Source organism: Andrographis paniculata, unplaced genomic scaffold (assembly GCF_009805555.1).
Source record: "Andrographis paniculata isolate CXL003 unplaced genomic scaffold, ASM980555v1 Contig69END, whole genome shotgun sequence".
In the NCBI taxonomy this organism is placed as follows: Eukaryota; Viridiplantae; Streptophyta; class Magnoliopsida; order Lamiales; family Acanthaceae; genus Andrographis; species Andrographis paniculata.
Genome location: NW_026137605.1, coordinates 5,450,249 through 5,469,451, shown reverse-complemented (window position 1 = coordinate 5,469,451; position 19,203 = coordinate 5,450,249). Strand labels below are relative to the sequence as shown.

The 19,203-nt window shown below is 39.5% G+C and overlaps 1 protein-coding gene across 8 annotated transcripts; it reads right to left on the bottom strand.

The window, feature by feature from the left end:
• Positions 1 to 9,532: 9,532 nt before the first annotated feature.
• Positions 9,533 to 15,250, bottom strand: LOC127263690 (RNA polymerase II C-terminal domain phosphatase-like 3). 8 transcript variants are annotated; one of them, XM_051292854.1, is made up of 14 exons: positions 14,842 to 15,250; positions 14,085 to 14,762; positions 13,871 to 14,003; positions 13,669 to 13,724; positions 13,508 to 13,574; positions 12,117 to 13,418; positions 11,727 to 11,801; positions 11,190 to 11,495; positions 10,965 to 11,111; positions 10,612 to 10,880; positions 10,391 to 10,502; positions 9,924 to 10,181; positions 9,746 to 9,792; positions 9,533 to 9,645 (listed from the first exon to the last, which is right to left on the bottom strand). In XM_051292854.1, the coding sequence occupies exons 2-14, from the start codon at positions 14,732 to 14,734 to the stop codon at positions 9,579 to 9,581; spliced, it is 3,489 nt and encodes a 1,162-aa protein (XP_051148811.1). In that variant the 5' UTR covers positions 14,735 to 14,762; positions 14,842 to 15,250; the 3' UTR covers positions 9,533 to 9,578. The 8 variants fall into 8 exon arrangements, with proteins under 8 accessions (XP_051148811.1, XP_051148807.1, XP_051148808.1 ...); XM_051292850.1 differs by having other exon boundaries at positions 11,190 to 11,801; positions 14,842 to 14,914; positions 14,995 to 15,249; XM_051292851.1 differs by having other exon boundaries at positions 11,190 to 11,801; positions 14,085 to 14,747; positions 14,842 to 14,914; positions 14,995 to 15,249.
• Between the last annotated feature and the right edge of the window lie 3,953 nt (positions 15,251 to 19,203).

Here is a 19,203-nt window from a genome sequence, read left to right as displayed (position 1 = left end):
ATCACGAGTTATTTATTGGAGTCGAGCCATGGATTATGTAGATCGATGGGTCCAGCACTCAGGAACATTCGGAAGCCGGGTCAGTTCTCGAGGGCCTAGAGGCCAAACGGATCAAACTTTGTTTGCAATTAGAAGCTATGACTCACAATTCTACGGAATATGAGGCTATGATTTTGGGTTTGGAAGCTCTTGTGAAGAGATGAGTTCAGTCAGTGGTTATCAAAGGGGATTCTCAACTTGTGATCAATCAGGTTTTGGGTCTATATGCCTGCAATATGCCCCACTTGAGGAGATACAAGGCCATAGTAAGTAGACTATTGTCTAGAATTGCGGAGATTACGATCGAGCACATCCCTAGGGCGGAAAACCGCTGGGTAGATGAGTTTGAGGAAAACCGCTGGGAAAATGAGCTAGCGCAAAACAGCCATACGGCATACCAAGGTATTAATTGTGTAACAACAAAGAATCTCGATCATGAGGTAAATAGTGTGGATTGAAGAACAAAGATTAAGGATTATCTGAAGAACCCAAACTCTTCGGTCGCGATCAGTGTCCGATTGAAAGCTTTACAATTTCGTTTAGTTGGCGAGTCATTATACAAAAGAGCATTGGATGATATTCTTCTTCAACGTCTGGGGCCTGAAGAATCTGTTATGCAGGAGGTTCATAGTGGAATTTGTAGGGCTCAACGAGCAGGGTTGAACATGAGATGGGCCATTCATCGTTTGGAGTATTTTTGGCCCAAAATGTTCGAAGATACATAAAGTTCGCTACAGGATGTGAATAATGTCAAAGACATGGGCCGTTGAATCACTTACCAATTGTGGAGCTGCAAGCGATGATCAAACCATGGTCATTCAAAGCTTGAGCTATGGATATCATTGGGAAAATTCACTCATCGTCGTCCAAACAACATTGTTTCATTTTTGTGGCAATTGATTATTTTACTAAGTGGGTAGAAGTCATCCCTTTGAAGAATGCGACCCAATAATAAGTGATATATTTTGTTCGGGAACATATTTTCCGTTATGGAATTTCGCACACTATTGTGACAAATCAAGGGCTCATGTTTACTGGAGAAAGATTCGTGGATTTTTTGGTAGAATTTAATATTAAGTTGCACCATTCTTCGCCATATTATCCACAGGCAAACGGACAAGCCGAGGCTATGAACAAGATCATTATCAATATTATAAAAAAAATGATTAGTGATAACCCGAGAAAATGGCATGTGTTTTTGTCACAGGCCTTATGGGCACATCGGAACAGCCGGAATTTGGCTACTGGGTTCTCGCCGTATCAGCTTACTTTCGGGTAGGATGCAATCTTGCCAACCAAAGTTAAAATACCTACTGCCCGAACAGCTTTGTCTGAGGTCGATGACAGAGATGACATGAAGCATAAGATGCTCTACCAGTTGGAAGAATTGGACGTATCCCGAATGAAGGCGATTGACTGCATATATTTGGAGAGCCAAGTTCGAATAAAATATTACAACGAGAAGGTTAGTGCAAGGAAATTCAAGGAAAGAGATATGGTGTAGAAAACTATTTTACCGATCTATAAGAAGGTGGATCAACTGGGGAAATGGTCTCCGAATTATGAAGGACCTTACATAATCCATAGAGAGATTGGTAAATGAGTCTTTGTTATTATTGACCAGGACGGAAAATCAGTACACGACTACATTAATGCAAAATACTTGAAAAGGTATTACCCTGCCTTTTCGTGCCATGGGACTGACTGAACGTTCACTTTATTTCTGAACCCAAAAGAGGTTCAATAGCTATTGGTGGCTCTTCATCCAAGAGGTCATCCAGTTCGGGGAGATACCGTTTTCATTGCTCTTGCATTTCTTCAAGGATCCTTTCAGTCATTTTCTTAATATCTTCCAGGGTTTGACGTTTTTTTTCAAGGAGCACTCGTAAACGGGTAAAGGGTGACCTTTGCTGAGAGAATTCGCATACCCAGCTGAGATCTGGCAGGATTGACATGACATGGTGTTCAATCATATCCATGTGGTGTTCCAAATCGAGGAACCAACTGAGCATGTCCTTGGAGGTCTTGTAGCTCTCAACTACCCGTTGCATCAAACGGGTAGTTCGGTGCAAGGTACGGCGTCCTTTATGAGAAAATTTAAATTTTGAATCGAGTTGTTTCAGTACCTGCACAAAATCTTCTGCATAAACAGAAATAAGGTGTTGCCCAACCAAAAAAAGTTAGAGAACACCTTCCTAGTTTTTTTATTGGGACGCGAATACAAGGTTGTTGGGAATACATGTTGGTCGCCTGGTCGAAGATTGCTGTCTGGAAGGTGCTGTTGTCAGGGTTGCAGATTGATTGTCTATTTATTCGAGCGGTTAGAGATATTTTTGCTTGATTTGTGGGATCGAAATTTTGAATTAACCAAGTATTGGATGAAAACAAGGAAGGGCGTAAAAGACAATGTCTATAATAAGTTACAGATTTGTGAGGTCTTTACAAAAGTGAGTTGATTGCGGCCAGGATGTCTAACCACTTTTGGTTTAGCATGGCCGCCCTCTGTTGGGCAATGGCGGAGGTTCTTTCCGTCCTTTGTTTAGCTCGGCAAGCAACCTCCAATTCATTCGCGAGTGCTGTCTGACAATCTGATTGACTTTGCACTATTTGGTGTTCGTCAGATAGGCACTTGTCCAATTCGGCCAGCTCTTTCTCTTGCCTCGACAGTTCTTGCTGGAGACACTCGACTTCCCGTTTGTTTCTGTCTATGTCTGCAGAGAGTTGTTCCTTAGATAATTGGAGGGTTGCCACTCATTGTCGCGATCTACTCAGGGCCGAATCCATATCTGCTAAGGTGCAATCAATGGAGTCGGTCATGGGGGGTTGGATTGGATGTCATGAGTTGTTATCGGTTGAATAAGTCGTAAGTCTATGACAACTTCTGAGAGTCACTCAAGAACCAAGCCGAGCACTTGGTTGGCAGGGGATTCGGTGGATTGGTTACTCAGCAGACTGAGAAGGTTATCCATAGTTCATGTAATTCACCCTCAGTTAGGATAGAAAGAGGTCTCCCAGCTATCTTGGAGATAGCCTGCCGGTTGGCGGCAGAGGTGGAGAGAGGAGTCAGGAAGCCCGGATCCTGCAAAATGAATTATGGGTGAGTGCACTGTGGACATACTCATAACAAGAGAAAATGCAAAATTAGGTAACCTGATCCCAGGTGGCTGTTTGGGCTGACGGGGCCAAGAACACGGATAGGTTGTGCGGAATTTGAGGTCTTCGTGGAGCTGTCAGCATCCCCGCTGAATCTTCAGGAGAATGGGCCACCACTTCTTCCCTTACTTGGGATTGCGCGACACCTCCTTCGGTCAGTCCAAGAGGTGCTCTTCGGGAGTAGACGGGACCGTTTCATGAGGTATGAAAATGAGTTAAGTTTTGATGATTGAGTTGTAATGAATGAGCGAGCTTACCGTATATGATTCCTCGTCTGGAATCTCGGGTTGGGGGAATTGGGGGTGCTTCGGAGCTTCTTCAGGTATCATTCGCAATTCGGCTGCTCTTGGCAATTCTTGCCTCTCAACCGGTGCTTCCACACCTTGGTCATTCATTGGTTGGTTGACCGTCCCCGACCCTTCCTCTGAAACTTCGACTATCTGGAACTTAAGCATATAAGTGCAACTCGAAGAAGATGTCAATAATTATTATGAACTAAAGGTTACTTGGAATGGGATCTGGCCTCCTACTTCGGCAAACGCTAAGGGTTCCGGCTTGGAAACGTCGGCGGGTGAGGCTTGCCTTTCGACCAGCGCCTCCACGTTCTGGTCGGTCATCGGCAAATTTGTTGGTGGGTTGCCTTCCCTCCGAACCTATGGCCCCTGCGTTCAGTCGGATGTTATCACGTTGAAATGCCATTTATGGTTAAAATCTAAGGAATACCTCAGGCGCAGGAGTTCGTGTGGCTGGATGACTTGAAGTCGGCAGGGGAATTGAGGCAGGAGTTGGTTCTTCTAGTGCAGGAATGGCCAAGCCAGGAGTTGGGTCTGTCGGCGCGATGGTTGGATTGGCAGTTAGATTGGCAGCAGCTGACGCAAAGGCAAGGTGAGATCAAGATAAACATTTAAGATCAAGATTTTATTGGAGTAAGGTTACCTGCCAGGGTTCGTTGTGCAACATACGTTCGGAATTTGGGGAAAAGGGTCATGTCTACTGGTAGAGAGGCTAGGTAGTCTTCCCTTTCTTTCTGGTGCTCTTCCGAACTTTCCGGTTGGGCCGTTGCGGGAGTCTTGGCCTTTTTCCAGGAAGAGTTGGCCCCACCGGCCTACATCCCTCGTTGCCGTTTCTGCCGTGGAGGGCCCAAGGCAACCTGCCCTATTAAGGGTTGCAGTAGTAGAATCAGTTGGGACCCCGATTGGGCGATCGGAGGAAAAAACATCTTTATACAATCATCAATGGGTCTCCCGACCATGGGCCAAGTGATTTCTAACTAACATTCTCGAAAGGCTTGGATTGTATCGGGGCATTCACGGAAGGGAGTATAGATATGGTTGATAAGGTAGTTGGTGAGTTGGTTGATGTATGGCTTGATGGCGTATTCGGTCACGACGTTTTGGGCATGGGTTCGGATGAGGTGAGGAGTGAAGGCTAAATCTGGGATGCCTTGGCAGCAGCCGAATTGACGTGCCAAGTAATGCGGATAGTAGGGGATTGCAACATATGTTTTTTTCATTTTTTTGATCTTTTTCCCAGCGAAAAGAGATCGAGGCTTTAAAGCCGCCTCCTAGGAATATTTGAAGGTTGGATGTGGCGATTCGGAGGGTGGCGGATATGGAAAATGAATTGAAGGGGGGGACGTAGAAAGGTGGTGTGGCGAAAGCGGTAAGATGAAAATAGGGGCAGTAGTTTGAGTCGGTAAGGTCGGTTTCTAAAATAGCTTTGAGGGTGGTCTGAGGGTCTTTATGGTGTTTTTGGTCGGAGCAAAAGAAGAGGAGATATTGGTCGAATGATATATCCGAATCGAGAAGAAGGGGGCGGCCGCCTGAAAAAGAGAGGATGGAAGTATAGACGGAACCAGAGTTCCAAAAACCAAATTGGACCGGAAAAGACAGTGTCAAGTTTGGTGGAACTGCAAAAATTTCGGGCAGGTTTTGGATAGGCTGGCAAGGAACAAGGTACTGACTGAGAGAAATCAGTCTTGAGCCAAGTGGATGGCGATGTTAGTATGAGTATAGATGATAGATTTGGAAGAGGGGCATACTACATATCTGTCATGGCCAGAATATAGAAGCATATAAGAAAGTTCTACTGTAAGAACAAAATGCTGAATTTGGAGAGGGCCATGTACCTGCAGAGCCAGTATAGCATAAATGTAAAGTGCTCTTCGTCGGTCACTGGGGTGCCTTTCGCCCCACAGTGCATTTTCACATAACGCCCCCAGGCCACGACTTTGTTGTGTGGGGATGTCTTTATCTTCCACCCTGGGTGGTCGGTTGCTGGTTTTTGGCCGGTAAGGGTTCTGACTACTGGGTCCTCCCCTACAATCGGGAGGTGGGCGATCATGGATACATCCATCAAGGTCAGGCCAATTGGCCCTGAGGGTAGCAGGAACACACTGGCCTCCGGGTCCCAGAAAGCGGTCATGGCTAGGATGATTGTGTCTTGAATGTTGAAGCTTTGGCAGGACAACAAAATAGTTTTGTCAAGTCCTTGTTGTTTCCATTGTTTCTCGAAACTTCTCTCCATCCTTTCGTACCAGGTGCGAAATTCATCCCTGAGATCCAGAAGATTGGTTTTGATTCCATCCTAGAGACGGGATGCATTGAAGGCTCCGTCGTGAATAGCGAGGCGACAGTTATGTTGCAGAAAATTTAGCGTGGGGGCTCCCTCGGCGACGGTGGAGACGAAGGGACGCACCACCGAAGTAGCGGTGGACGATGGGTTTATAGCAAGCTGAGGAGCATATCCATCGAACGGAATGAGGGTTGTGGTCTCCATGGCAGTATGAGTACCTAATGCACAAAAAACTGAAGTGAGTGGTAAGAAATGTGCGTTGGATGTTCAATAAGAGTTTTGGAAGAGGTAGGAGGAAGAATGTTGGTGATGAAATGTTTTAATCTTTCCCTCCCCTTTTCGACCGTCGTAATGATCTCGTTTGTACGAAAAAGGGGACCGGGACCTTCTGCAGACTTGAGACAGATGAAAGAAGCTGTCATGTCTATAGTCACCGCCCTTGAGAGGTGACTCTTGACATTCTCTGGGGGCGGCAAGTTGTTGAGTTACGAAAAAAATGGAATATAAGGTTTCGTCTCATGGGCTCACAAGGACAAGTTGGGCCCGTAGGGTCAAATTGGGTACTCGGAGATCTGGCAGTACAATTCGGCACGACTGGAATACAGGTGCGATGGACCAATGGATCGTTCATTTTCGAGACAATTGGTTGCAAAGTCAGGAAACACCGCTTGGATGGTTGAGGTGTCCAAAGACTGAAGGGACGCGCCCGATGAAGTAACCGATTCGGGTGGTTGGAGGTTCAGGGGGTAACCACCACAATCACTTATTCACAAACTTCATGTGGGACTAATACTTTGCATTTCCCATCTCATGGAAAACCCTTTTCGCTCCGCTTAGCCTTATCCCCCTCTAAGGGGTTTTTAGTGATAGGTTCTATAGGAACTGGACGATCCTATTTGGTCAAATACCTAGCGACAAACTCCTATCTTCCTTTCATTACGGTATTTCTGAACAAGTTCCTGGATAATAGACCTAAAGGTTTTCTGATTGAGGATATCAATATTGATCCAATCATTCAATATTATTCAAATTAAGAACCGAAGTTGGTTGCTTTTTCTTTTTGATAATTAATTAATTCAAAATTGAAGACATAGGGCCCTATCCATTTATTCATTCGACCTAACTTTATTTTGTTTCACTCCAAGAATTCGAACAGGGTTTTGTACCGATCCAAAAAATGAAATATACTAAGAACTCGCTATTAATACGACATGCTATTTTTTCTATTTCTTCCCTTTCAGGATCAATCGCGGTCTTCTAAAGCATACCAAAGGTATGGACGAATTTTTCACTTCATAAAAATGTGTAAAAGATTCTAGTCGCACTTAAAAACCGAGTACTCTACCGTTGAGTTAGCAACCCGGAGAAAATATAGACGGTTACCCCGTAGCCTGGTAACCGAATCCAACCGCTCGAAACGATATGGGCAAATGAATATAAGCAAGGAGAAGGGGCGAAGAGACATACGCTCAACACAAGGAAATTCTGAACAACTTTAGATTTTAATTTTTTCTTAACTCTAGTTTTCGTTTCCTGTTTATATTTTGGATTTTTGTATTAGTAACTCTAGCACTTACGGATTCATACGTGATCTCAGACACAACTCATCAAATTTGAAACCTATTTTCATATTCTACTTTTTTTGTTGAATTTTTCAAGTTAACAATTGAATTAGAATATTTTTAAAAATTAAATCAGAATCAAATGTAAAAGTTTAAAATCATAAATCCACTTGGTACTTCTCGTTGCTGTTTTTTCAAAAATAATAAGCAAAGACTCTTGTTTTCTCCTCTTTTCGGATGGTAAATATTTCTCGAAACACGGAGTGTGAATCAAACCCATTATACTTATTCAAGTAGACTCTGTAGTAATACGATCAGCTAAGCCTTATTTGGCCACTACAGGAGCAACTGTTCATGGTCATTATGGGCAACTATAACACATAAGTAAGATGAAGAAATTTATCGAACATACCGAAATACCGACTTATCGTACCGTATCGTATCAAAAATACCAAAAATTTCGGTACGGTATGGATATCGTACTGAAGTTTTCGGTACTGTATCAATATTAATTTTTGGAAAATTCGATATTTCGGTATGATACCGTATCAAATTATTAACTTTTTTCAAATCATAACAAAAAATATGCAGACTATTGAAAAATTATTTATTTTTTCATGATATTCTTGTGGTGGAGAATGGTGATATTTATTAATTTTTTTATTATTTTAAAATTTAAAATTATATTTTCGGTATAATTAGTATATACCGATATCATACCGAAATTAAAATTTTTGGTATAAGCGGTATATACCGATATCGTACCGAAATTGAAATTTTCAGAATAAACGATACATACAGGTATATTCAAACTTTCGGTGAGGTATCGATATGTATTTTCGCCATATCAAAAAATTCGGTACGATATCGATATTGATCGATATTTTCAGTACGTTACGGTATGTCATCAGTAACGCATATAGGACATAAGGATCTCCTTTTCATTCTTTGCTTGTTTGGTTGTAGGGTGGAGTGAAGGGAGTGTGAACTACTCTCTCCAGGCAAAGATGGTTCATTTCGTTTGGGCCCGGAAATTTAGATATATTGGTCAATTACTTAATGATTAAAAAAAATAAAAAATATATATTTAAATATTTTTAATATTATATCTCAATAAAATATATACACATTATTTTGTAAAAGATAAAATTTTATATACTAAAAATAAATAAAATAAAATATTTATTTATTTATCATTAACATAAATTAATTTTATAAAAAATAAAAAATTTTAAAAATAAATAAAAATATTTGTTAATTAAAAAAATATAAAAATAAATGAATTTTAAGTAGAAAGAGATCTTGGCCAAAAAAGAAAAGAAGAGAAAAGAAGTCACGGCGGAGGGAGTAACTAATTAGGAACCGGACTGGACTGGACCGGACCGGACCATCGTCATATTTTGCTACTGGGCAGGTAAGGTAAGGTTTTGATTCAATACCAAAATGCTAACTCCATGATCATGATCATGATCAATCCGGCATTATGTACTCCAGTATAGAAGGCAGCCCTACCCTACCCTACCCTGAGTGAGAAAAACTTCATGCTTCTAAATGCAGAGAGAGAGAGAGAGAGAGATTGAGATTAGCTAGGTGTTGGTGCTCATGCGAGCCTTCGGCAACATTTAACTTCTACCTCCCCAAAGTCGTCCGTCCTTCCTCACCCTCCACTCCTTGTTTGGGCTTTATACTAAGTATTATCATCATATTATTATTAGGTCAATTAGAAAATTTTGTATTTAATGCAGAGGTAGGTACTCTCATCTCCATTCTTATATTTCAAACCCATCCATCCATCCATCCTCCACACATTTATTTATAAGCAACCCTTTCAAAATTTTTAATTGGGGTCAGTCAAGCAAGCATCATAACTTTGGCAGGCCTGCCCGGAGGAGGAGGACGAGTTATGATCGATTCAATGCCTTCTGCCCATTCTGTCTCCCAGACGCACATGCGTGCGTATAATAAGATCACATGCACATGCACTCCCTCAAGAAAACATCATCATCCCATCCCTTCTACCCTTTACGTGTCTTTGTCCAGCGAGTGTAAGGGTGTAAGGGAAGGGTAGGTTCTGCCTGCCAAGCCAACACAAGACCGACTTACCAATACCAAATTTTATCGATCTCAACTCAAACCATATATGAAGGATGATGGATCCTCTTCTCCTTGCCAGACAATAGATTGAAGACCAAGATATGGTGAGATTTTTCCCTTTTTTTTTTTTTTTTTTTTTTGTTTTGTTTTGTTTTGTTAACCCTCCTTAACAGGAAATTCGGGCTCATTAGCTCTTCTATATAACAAAGCTGATGCTTCCACCCTGCACAAGTGATTTAGTAGGGGAACATCTTAATGCAACAGTAATGCAGGAAATACATCATGTTATGTATATTCACAACATTATGTGTGAGAGTCCTTACCAGTTAGGATGTACCACAAATTTTCCTGTCTCCATGGCCCAATTCACCTGTTTGGAAAGAAGGATTGGCAAAAATCAGAGGCTTTTTTTCTTGTAAAAAACACTCACTCATTAAATTGCTACAGACTTACTTAAAGTAAAAATGTAAGCAGGCAAACAAAGGCTAAAATTTAGTGTACCTTGTCGGTTCCACGTGAATTTGCAACTACATGAGTAACCTGATCATCTATCTGAGTGGTGCACACGGCACCAAATTGCTCAGCTGTCTGCCATATTGGATGCATGTGAGGATTGGCTTCATCAACTGGAAACATTCTGCTGAAAACAATACGACAACCAGCAAGAATCTTGCGCTGCTCAGAAGCTAAGATGTTTCTAACATCCGCTTCATCCAATGACTCATTTGCGAAGAAGTTGCGATGTATCCTCTCAATAATCTGCATATGGAATATGCTTAATCACAAATTGGAAGAATTCATTGCATCTAGAATCAAAAACCTTTTTATATATCCCCTCCAACTCCAGAACACACCTAATCCTATCCTTAGAATCCATCAATAATGAAGAAAAGATGCAACTACATGCTTTATTCAGTTGTAAGGATTACAAAATATACGACATTTTTATACGCCAAGTGCAAACTCACCGCCAAACAAGTTGCTAATGTTCCATCTTCTGGTCTCTCATCATGATCAATCTCAAGAAGGGAAGGACCTGGTAACCCAAATTGGCGTCTGCTACATGGAAAATAAATATACCTGCACAAAAGAGAGAGAGAGTGAGAGGGATGGGTTTAAGAAATTTACACACTTCTGTATTTCCAAGTACAAAATTCAACAGTCTCTCAACAGAGCAAGTCATCCTTACCTTTCCACAACTATCAAGTTTAGTTTGTTATGTGGCCAGACACGTATAGAATCATCTATAATGACAACTCCAGACTCCAAACCCAAAACCCCATCCAAGTCCTTACTCTTAGGAGCCCTGTCATCCCCATCAAATGATTCCCCATCATCTCCACGTGATAGAACACGTCCAGAAAACAGCTCCCCTTTAGGATCAAGCAGTTTTGCCATTTCAGTGGCATAATATTTGTTTCCCATGGTATAGAGATGCAGCTCATAGAGTTTACTTGCCTAAGATGAAAACAATGAACTTCAAGACAATAACAATTAAGTGGATATGATTCACGCTACTGTTAAAAGTTTCTTTATGATCACCTTCTCTAAGAAATTCCATATTCCAGGCCGCAATTTTGTCCACATTCCCATATGAGGTAACCGAAATAGATGCCTCTGGGGCTTTTCACGATCCTGTTCTTCTTTCTTTCTCAGCTTCTCATCATGCACCGGATCAACTTCAACAAACTGGAAAAAGAGAAAAATTGTCAAACGTAAGACTTGTACTTTTTGGGTAATTGATTAAAAAGCATAACATTTTCTTGCCTTAGCTGAATTTAGAAGAGTATGATCTAGATCCAACACCAGACAGAGTTTGCGAGCACTAAACAGTTTCTTCTGTTCATCTAGCCTCCTCGCTCTCTCTCTATGGATAGCAGCTTTTTGCTGGTCATCAAAGCCCTCAAGTAGGTGGTCAACATCATTCCATGCATTTACATTCAATGCTCGATAAGGACAAGCAATAGCCAAATCTGAAATCACATCACTGCTCTTTCTCAAGCTAACAGAGTCAGAAAATACTCCTTTTGTCTCTATTCCAGCTTGATGGCTCTGTACTTGCTGTGGTGGAGTCTGCAGAAGAACAGGTGAAGACATTGGTGCTTGAGATACAGACACCATGTCAGCAATATTTCTCAAGTTACTAGTGAATTGCATTTCTATGTCAGGTGGTTTCTTGCCACTGGAAGACACTGAATTCTTCTCAGATTGATCTTCTTGCCTTAGGTTGCTCAAGTTGTCCATTACGGGCAAAGCAAATGCATCATTTACTTTAAGCTGATCATAACCAACAGTTACACTTGCCTGTGGTGTATGAGCATTTGCATGAAGAATACGCCGTGGATCGCGAGGTTTCATTCGAACTTTTCCAAATTCCTCCTGTAAATTGCATATTTGATCAACAACTAGATTGTCAGTAACCTTAAAGCAAAGCAGTAAGAATGATTCCACTCACTAAAGTAACCTAACTGATACGTTATCAGACCCTGTTTCAAAAGACTACACTAACAAAGGTAATTTGATATGTATCCTATTCTTATTCTTCCATAATATCAAATGGATCAAAAATTGGGAGGAGCAATGTTAAAAATGGAGCCCAGAGAATTTTGAAGAGTCAGAATCACCAGTGATGCATAAGTGTACATGAAAATAATAAAAAATGAAGCTGCACACAGTGTCTACAGCAGATAATACCTGACTATAATTGTTAATTATTCCCACAGATGTGTTCCTGAGGGTTGAGGTTAAAGGCCGATTTGCTGTTGATGGCAAAGCACCTGGGATTACATTCGTGTTTGGAACATGTGTCATACTTTTGGCATCATCAGAAGACTTTTGACTTTCCACTTTGAGTATATTCATCCATATGGATGGGTTCACAGCTATCTCTCTCAATAGAGAATTAAGAGAAGCAGTTGCATTGGAATATATTGCCGGCAGTTTTTCGCTTTGACATTTTAATGGTGTAGTAACAGGACCATTAGATGGTAGAGGTGTTGGACATGTTACTGGAGAGGTTATGCAAACCGGCGGCGGTGTTGTGTTTGTACCTGATAATTCATTTCTTTGCCTTTTCAGTGCAGGCACATCCAAAACTAGTTCCTCAAGCGTCTTCTGCTTTTGTGAGTTCATCACATCAACGGGCTCCATTCTAGACACGTTCCCTGGGGAAGAGATTCCTTGACTTAGAGGCTTGGTACCTGCATCAGAATTGACTACTCGAAGCCTAGGATCCCTTCTTCTTGCTGAGGACTTCAGCATTGGATTTTGGAAGCCACTGACAGAACTAATATTCTTGGGATTACTAATATCTGGAGCACCCACAGTGTCCATTTGAGCAGTGGAGGAAACAACTGGGGGCCCCAAGATTGACGTGTTCTCAACAGTACTAGCACTTTGAATGATAGAACATGAAACCTCCTCATTGATGTCAGCATCCCCACTAGCACCATCGTCTTCCGAAGGAGTAGGACTGGGAAGCTTGTCACTCATATAGAAGGAACCCCAACCAAATTTCTGCTGATAACTAGAGACAGCTTTGACAGCATCAGTTTCATAAGGATGCAGAAGCAAATTTTCTCTTTCATGAGATTTTTGGGGAACAGGCCACTCAGGTTTCAAGAACCCACGTTCTTGAATTAATCCCCTGTCAAAAGGGAAAGGGGCAGAAAGATCTCGAGTTGGTGAAGGAAGACTATCTGCATCGTGATCTTTGTGAAGATCCAGCAACGGTAGGGTCGGCGAGCCTTTGGGCCTAGAAGTAAGTGTCCCTAACTTCGAATTTTGAAGCAAAATACTGTCCTCAGATTGATCAAGTAATCCAGAGGAACTAGATTCTACTCCAGAGTTCCTGAGATGAGCCACATCATTGTTAGTATTCCCAATCAACAAATTCAAATCAGTTGTATTTAACGCCCGAGCTTCCTGTTTCCAGTTATTATAGTCATTGCTTGAAGCAGAAGTGGAAGATTCCAGGGAAAACATAACTGCCCCCACCTGAGATAATGCATGCCTATGAGACAAAATAACTACCATAAATGATTCAATAATTTAGAGCCTTTGGGTGGAGAAGGAACACGGAAAACCTGCACCTCTTTCAACTGTGGTGAAGAAAAGAGAGGAGGCTTCAAGCTTGTTAGGTGAGCAAGCAATCTGCATGCAGATTAACAAAGGTAATATGATACATAACTCAAGAATGATACCAAAAAATGGAAAGTCCAACATAGGTTACGATCCAAATGTAAACCTCAGCAACATGACTTTGTTTTGCTCCTTGAGGCTCAGAGTCATGGAAGACAACACCTACAAGTACCCACATGTAAGCATTTTGGCAGAGGTCCATCAATGGAAAAATTAACTATACATAAATATTTAATCAGTCCACGGAAAACATAGACAGAGTGGCAAAAATAGAGGATAAATATCAAGAATCAGTTCAAACATCATACCATGTAAAGTCTCTGAATTATGGTTAACAACAGCTGAACAAGAGTTTCTTTCTCAACCAAAGAAACTTCCAGAACCATTTTATGCAAACTGTCTGCTGTTGTTTCCAAGCTGGAACAAAAATGTTCATAAGCTCTGCACAGACACAAAGGTTCAATTTTCTTCACCATTGATGGTGATAAGCAGATAATAACCAATAACTCATGGCTGACTTACTTTTGTACATCAGCTACACTCAGATGCTCGAGCTCCTCTTTTATTGAAAAAAGGAGCTTGCTCGTTTCTAGCTGATCACTAGCATTCGCTTGACCTTCTACCTCTTCCTTTATTGAATCTCTATTTCCTAAAATCAACTCAGAATCTAAGCCAATCTCACCCTCCTCCAACTCACCCTCCTCCTTCTCACCCTCATCCTCCTCCACATCTATAACAATCCTCTCCTCATTGCCATTTGAAGCATTCATGAGGCCACTGGCATAATTCATTCCATTACTGATATTGTTGCTACCACCCTCCACCATAACAAAAACCTCATCCAAAGGCTTATTATTAACTGCCTGAGCCCAAGCCAAGTTATGCAAACCTTTATAAGTAGTGTTTGAAGCAATCTGATACTTGTATATATCTCTCATTGTCCAAACCCTAGCCCCACTTCCACCACTATTAGTGTTAATAACATTACTAATATTCGAATTAGTAATATTTTTCAGGGGCGGCGGAGAAGATGCCGTTGCTTGCTGCTTAGTATTAAAGACCTCTTCCGTAATTTCTTCAACGGAGTTGGAATCCGATATCTCGCCTTCTTCTACGTCGTGAATCTCCTCCTCAACTTTTCCAAGCGGCTGCTCTTTGTAATCGTCTTGCATATTTAAATTAAAACTGAGATTCCCACCTCTAATTAGACAAATCTAATCAACATACTGACAAGGATATACAGAATTTTATAAAACATAACACAAATCGTAATGCTTACCACTCCAAATCAGGCAGGCAGGCAATTAAATCAATTCGTACATGCAGAGGAAACTAAACAGAATTACGATATGCTGAGGACAAATAGCAATAAAATTTCTCAGGGATTTTGGAAAAATGGAAGGAAAGTAATTGAGAGAGCGAGAGCTTTTACATTGACCACAAGAAGAAATTCCGTCAGATTTGATTTGAGGGGTTTAAGAAACTGTTTTAATTTTGGGCAGACAAATTTGGGATCGCATTGGATCTGGGTTTTCTGGATATACTAATTGATCCTTGCTGCTGCTGCTTCTTCGTTTTCTTGTTCAACAGAACTAATTGATCCCATCATCCCTTTTATTTCATAGTTTCGTTTCCGGGTTAATTTGAACTAAACTGAGCAACACCAACACGGTTGGGAATTACCATTCTTGACGCTGCGCGCTGTTAAAACGGAGATTATTATTTTTTTGATCGGAGATTGTTAGTATTTTTTTTATATATATAACGGATTGGAGATTATTATTAATATATCGAATTGTGGAAATATATATCAGCCCAGCCCAGTCCAGCCCACCCATCATATTATCATAATACTAGTACAAAAATATTAGTATATTTTTTATTTATTTAAAATATCGGATAAAATTATTTTTATTTGAAACTATATATGTATTTTTTGAAACATCAACTACCAAAAAATTTGTTAGGAGTTACTTTAAAATAAATATATAAATAAATAATTATAAATTATTAATTTTCGAAAATTATTAATCATCTACCATGCTAATCTGGTTATCTTCTTCAAAGGGTTCATTTGTTTTATAAAATTGTTTGACTGAATTTTTTTTATGTGTGAAATATATGAAATTGTGTAGAATAATATAAAAATAATGAATGTGTATAATACATTAATTTTTTTTTAAAATGTGTTGGATTGTTTTCACGAAACAAACAAATCATTATTTTTGTGTTTATATAAATGAATGAGTTTGTTCGATTTGTATTTTGGATGAATGTATTTTGTATGTCAGGTACAGAGAATTATGTTGGTAATATAAAAAATAATATTTTATGTTAAATTGTTAATAGATAAAGTATATATATTTATATTATATTAATGTATATGTATATTGTATTTTTTTAATAATATTTATAGAGAATCGTTAAAAAATACTACAAATCCGTTATTGATCATAAATGTATTTATTTTATACATTGTTAATTAATACTCTCTTCGTCCAGCCATAAAGTAAATATTTTGCTATTTTTGGATGTCCAAACATAATATCCATTTTCTTATTTAGTAACTCGTTTACACTTAAAATTATAAATACCCCTATATCCATACAAATTTACATCAAAGTCACTACAATAATTTTACACACTATTTAACTTAACACACAAAAATTACACATTAATTAAATCATTAATCATTTACAAACAAATTTACTCACAATTACACATAAACAAAATGAAATCAAATTACGTCCCGTAAGGAATGAGACTATGAGGTCATGGGTTCAAACCCCCAACGCCTCTAGGTCACCTACCACACATGGTCCGCCTAATGTGACTTACCTTAACGAACCTAGTTTACAGGGTATTAGGTTCGGCCAAGGGTTTATCCTATGTGCACTTTTGCGTAGCGGTTGCGGGTTCCCACGTCATTATTCTTCCTTCACCGTCAATTGCCAAAATGGCCAGTAAGGGTGTCGATAGTGCCGGAGCTAAGAACGGTGGTGAAGTCCGAGTATCGTTGTGCCATTTACAGCTCCGGATTTGTGTTTGGGAGCTAACTACGGCGTTGAAGAGATACCACTTTATGATACAGATCTTTATAGATTCGTTGTTCTGGAGACCTCTCCGATCTTCGAGGGTGAGTTCGTGCCTGATTCCGATGATATAGGTTCGGATCTTTACAGATCCATGGTTTCGAAGACTTTCGGGACCTTCGATGGTGAGTATGCACCGGACTTTAGTGATTTCAAAAGCTAATTTATTTTTCTCTTATATTTTCATCTATGATTAACTTTTTGTAAACTATTTCTTTGTATAGCTTCGGATTTACTCGTCTGAGGTGTCGGAATCTCCCAACATTTTTTACCGGATGGTTGTGCCGGATTCCAATGATGAGTCTATCTTTGTTGCTCCTGTGGGCATAAACCCTAAAAGGGATGGTGGAGATCTCTTGCCAGAGGTCACTCTGCCGTTGTTTCTGAGGTCGTCCATGAGTTCTTGAGGATTTACGGTCCTCTTGCCATGTCTTTGCCCGAGTTTTCTAATGTATACATTATGTTGCTTTATTTATCGGAATTTTAAGGCGGAATTTGCATTTTTTGGGTTGAAATAGGAATTTTTCTAAGCATTTTTTTGTGCAATATAGGTTCTTTGATGTGTGTGTAATGCATATTGTTTGGAGGCTTACTTTTAAGTAATGCAACCACATGTGCATTAAAATTGATACACACAGGCTTACTCAACGATGATTATTATTCTAGAGTGCACTATTACTTCCCTTATTGTGTGAGTAATGCATATTGGTCATGAAGACTTATTAACTAAGTAACGCAACCGCATGTGCATTCAAACTTGTACACACACTGCCCATACTCGATGAAGATTATTTTCGGAGAGAGTAGTGTGAATATATTTTTGAGAGTGAATTGACAATACTCTATGATAACTAACATTGTTTTGGTATACTTATATATTGTCCATCAAACCAAAAATATATTATGTGATACAAAAATTGTGAGAGATGTAGAACTTCATGGCCCTAGTCTACGCAATTGACTTATGTTTATTGCTTAAACAACCTATGTAAGTTGAGGTGTTTTACAGCAATAAACAAAATCTTTACATACTCAAAAGTCCATTTTTACTACACTCAAAGTCCCTTTTACAGCACTAAAAAGTTTCATCTTCTAAAATTCCTCAAGAGAGGTTATAAATTCTTCCAAATCTTCGACTTCATTTGCATCCATCAAATGATCAATAGATATCTTGATCATTTCAAGGTCCACTTGTAGGTCTTTTGAAAGATTTCCTGACCTCCTTAATGAGTCTTTCCCTGTGTGAGAGATCTTGTAATTGTTTAAGCCAAAATTGGCTATTATTTCTCGAAGACATGCTTTCAAACGTACAAAAACTGAATCTAAAGTGATGTTTGAGAGCTCTTGAAATGATTTATGAACTGCTTCAAGCATATCATCCACTGTAGTACCTGGTATGGTAATTTGTAAAGATTGCAATGCCTAAAACCCTCCCAAATCATTCATATTTGTGTCGGGGCTGTTTGGTGGTTGAAACACCAAACTTATGTTGAATCTGTCACTGCTTGTTGCTTTTCTGAAATCGGGATCATCGTTGTTGATGTAAGGCTTTGCGTTATCTTGCTGAATGGTAATGTTCCTATCTTTTTCGATAGGTTACTTTTCATTTATTTCTGGGATCACTTGTAATAACATCACCAATAAAGATTAATTTTTCTAATACTTATTTAGGAGACTTATATCTATGATCATTAACCCGATGATGATATATTTCTGAGGTCTAAAGAAGTCGAGTCACATTAGTACAAGGTGTAGTAACATACATTTTTTTTAGAAGCTCTTTGGTGACTTCCTTAGTGATGATTCCAATGGTTTTGTAATCATTGTTCCAGCTGCCCTATCTTATTATTTGTTCGGGCTGGAACTTTTTCGGTAAAAAGAAAATTGCTTATTTTTTCGTCAATTATGCATTCTCCATTCAGATCATACATAGGTCTAGCAACTGCACATAAAAATATTACTTTGGTGATGAATCTTTTACTTTGACAGGACCAATATGACTCTATCTCATCCGGTGCTAAGTAGTACCTCTGAGTCTATTTTATGAGACTGAACAATTTCTCATCTATATAAACAATTTGTGTCATGCTTCTAAATTTGACTGCTTTCAACTCATTATTAATCTGCAATGATTTGAGGCTAAACTTCAACTTCTATATATTGTTCTTCTCACTTAAGGAAGGCCTTTTTTTTTTTCTTTTTTTTTTTTAATTGTATAGCATTGGTGTGTGGTCTAATCAGATCCGTCTTTGCCTAATACCCGATAGTTTTCTTGCTTACATGCATCTCTTTTGCTATATTTCTATAAGTTCCTTCTTTTTGTGTACGGGAATCTTTTGCAAAGTGGTTTTATCAAATGGCTTCTTTTTAACACGACATTGGGCTATTTTTTTACTACATAAAGAAATAGGTTGACTTGATCGCAACTGTTCTTGAGCTTTCTTCCATACTCTATGGATCACCTTTCTTATAACACCAAACTTGGAACTTGATTTAGTGAATTTTCCATAATCTGGTTTCCCAGTCATTGACCCTTGCAACAAAAATTG